The sequence below is a fragment of the Dipodomys ordii genome, unplaced genomic scaffold (genome assembly GCF_000151885.1).
Source record: "Dipodomys ordii isolate 6190 unplaced genomic scaffold, Dord_2.0 Scaffold15, whole genome shotgun sequence".
NCBI classification, from domain to species: domain Eukaryota; kingdom Metazoa; phylum Chordata; class Mammalia; order Rodentia; family Heteromyidae; genus Dipodomys; species Dipodomys ordii.
Window position 1 is genome coordinate 15562641 of NW_012267231.1, and position 450 is coordinate 15563090.

The 450-nt window shown below is 70.7% G+C and overlaps 1 protein-coding gene across 1 annotated transcript in view; it reads left to right on the plus strand.

Moving 5' to 3' along the window:
- Positions 1-450, plus strand: part of Ccdc33 (coiled-coil domain containing 33) — a 60962-nt gene that overhangs the window by 54899 nt on the left and 5613 nt on the right. Inside the window, exon 13 of the mRNA XM_013011923.1 lies at positions 41-223. Within this exon, the coding sequence (XP_012867377.1) occupies positions 41-223 (183 nt within the window). The remainder of the gene's footprint in view (positions 1-40; positions 224-450) is intronic.

Here is a 450-nt window from a genome sequence, read left to right on the forward strand (position 1 = left end):
CAGGGGTGAGGGGAGCAAACCCTGGGCTCTGGACCCTCAGGAGATGAACAACTACCGGCGGGCCATGCAGAAGATGGCGGAGGACATCCTGTCCCTGCGGAGGCAGGTCGGCATCCTGCAGAGCGAGAACCGCATGCTCAGGGGTCAGGTGGCCCCGCCGGAGGCCGAAGAGGAGTCCAGCCCGGAGGAGGCCGAGGAGGCCCTGGGTGAGGACGCGGCCTCGGCGGGGGCGGGGCCTGGCGGGAGCTCGCGCGTGCGCGTGCGCGCGCACGGGCACAGGCACGCACGCATGCGAGCACGGGCCTACACAGGCACGCACACATGCGAGCACAGGCCTACACAGGCACACACGCATGCGCGCACGGGCCTACACAGTCACGCACACATGCGCGCACGCGCGGGCACAGGAACGCACGCATGCGCGCGCGTCGCACGTGCCTACACAGGCAC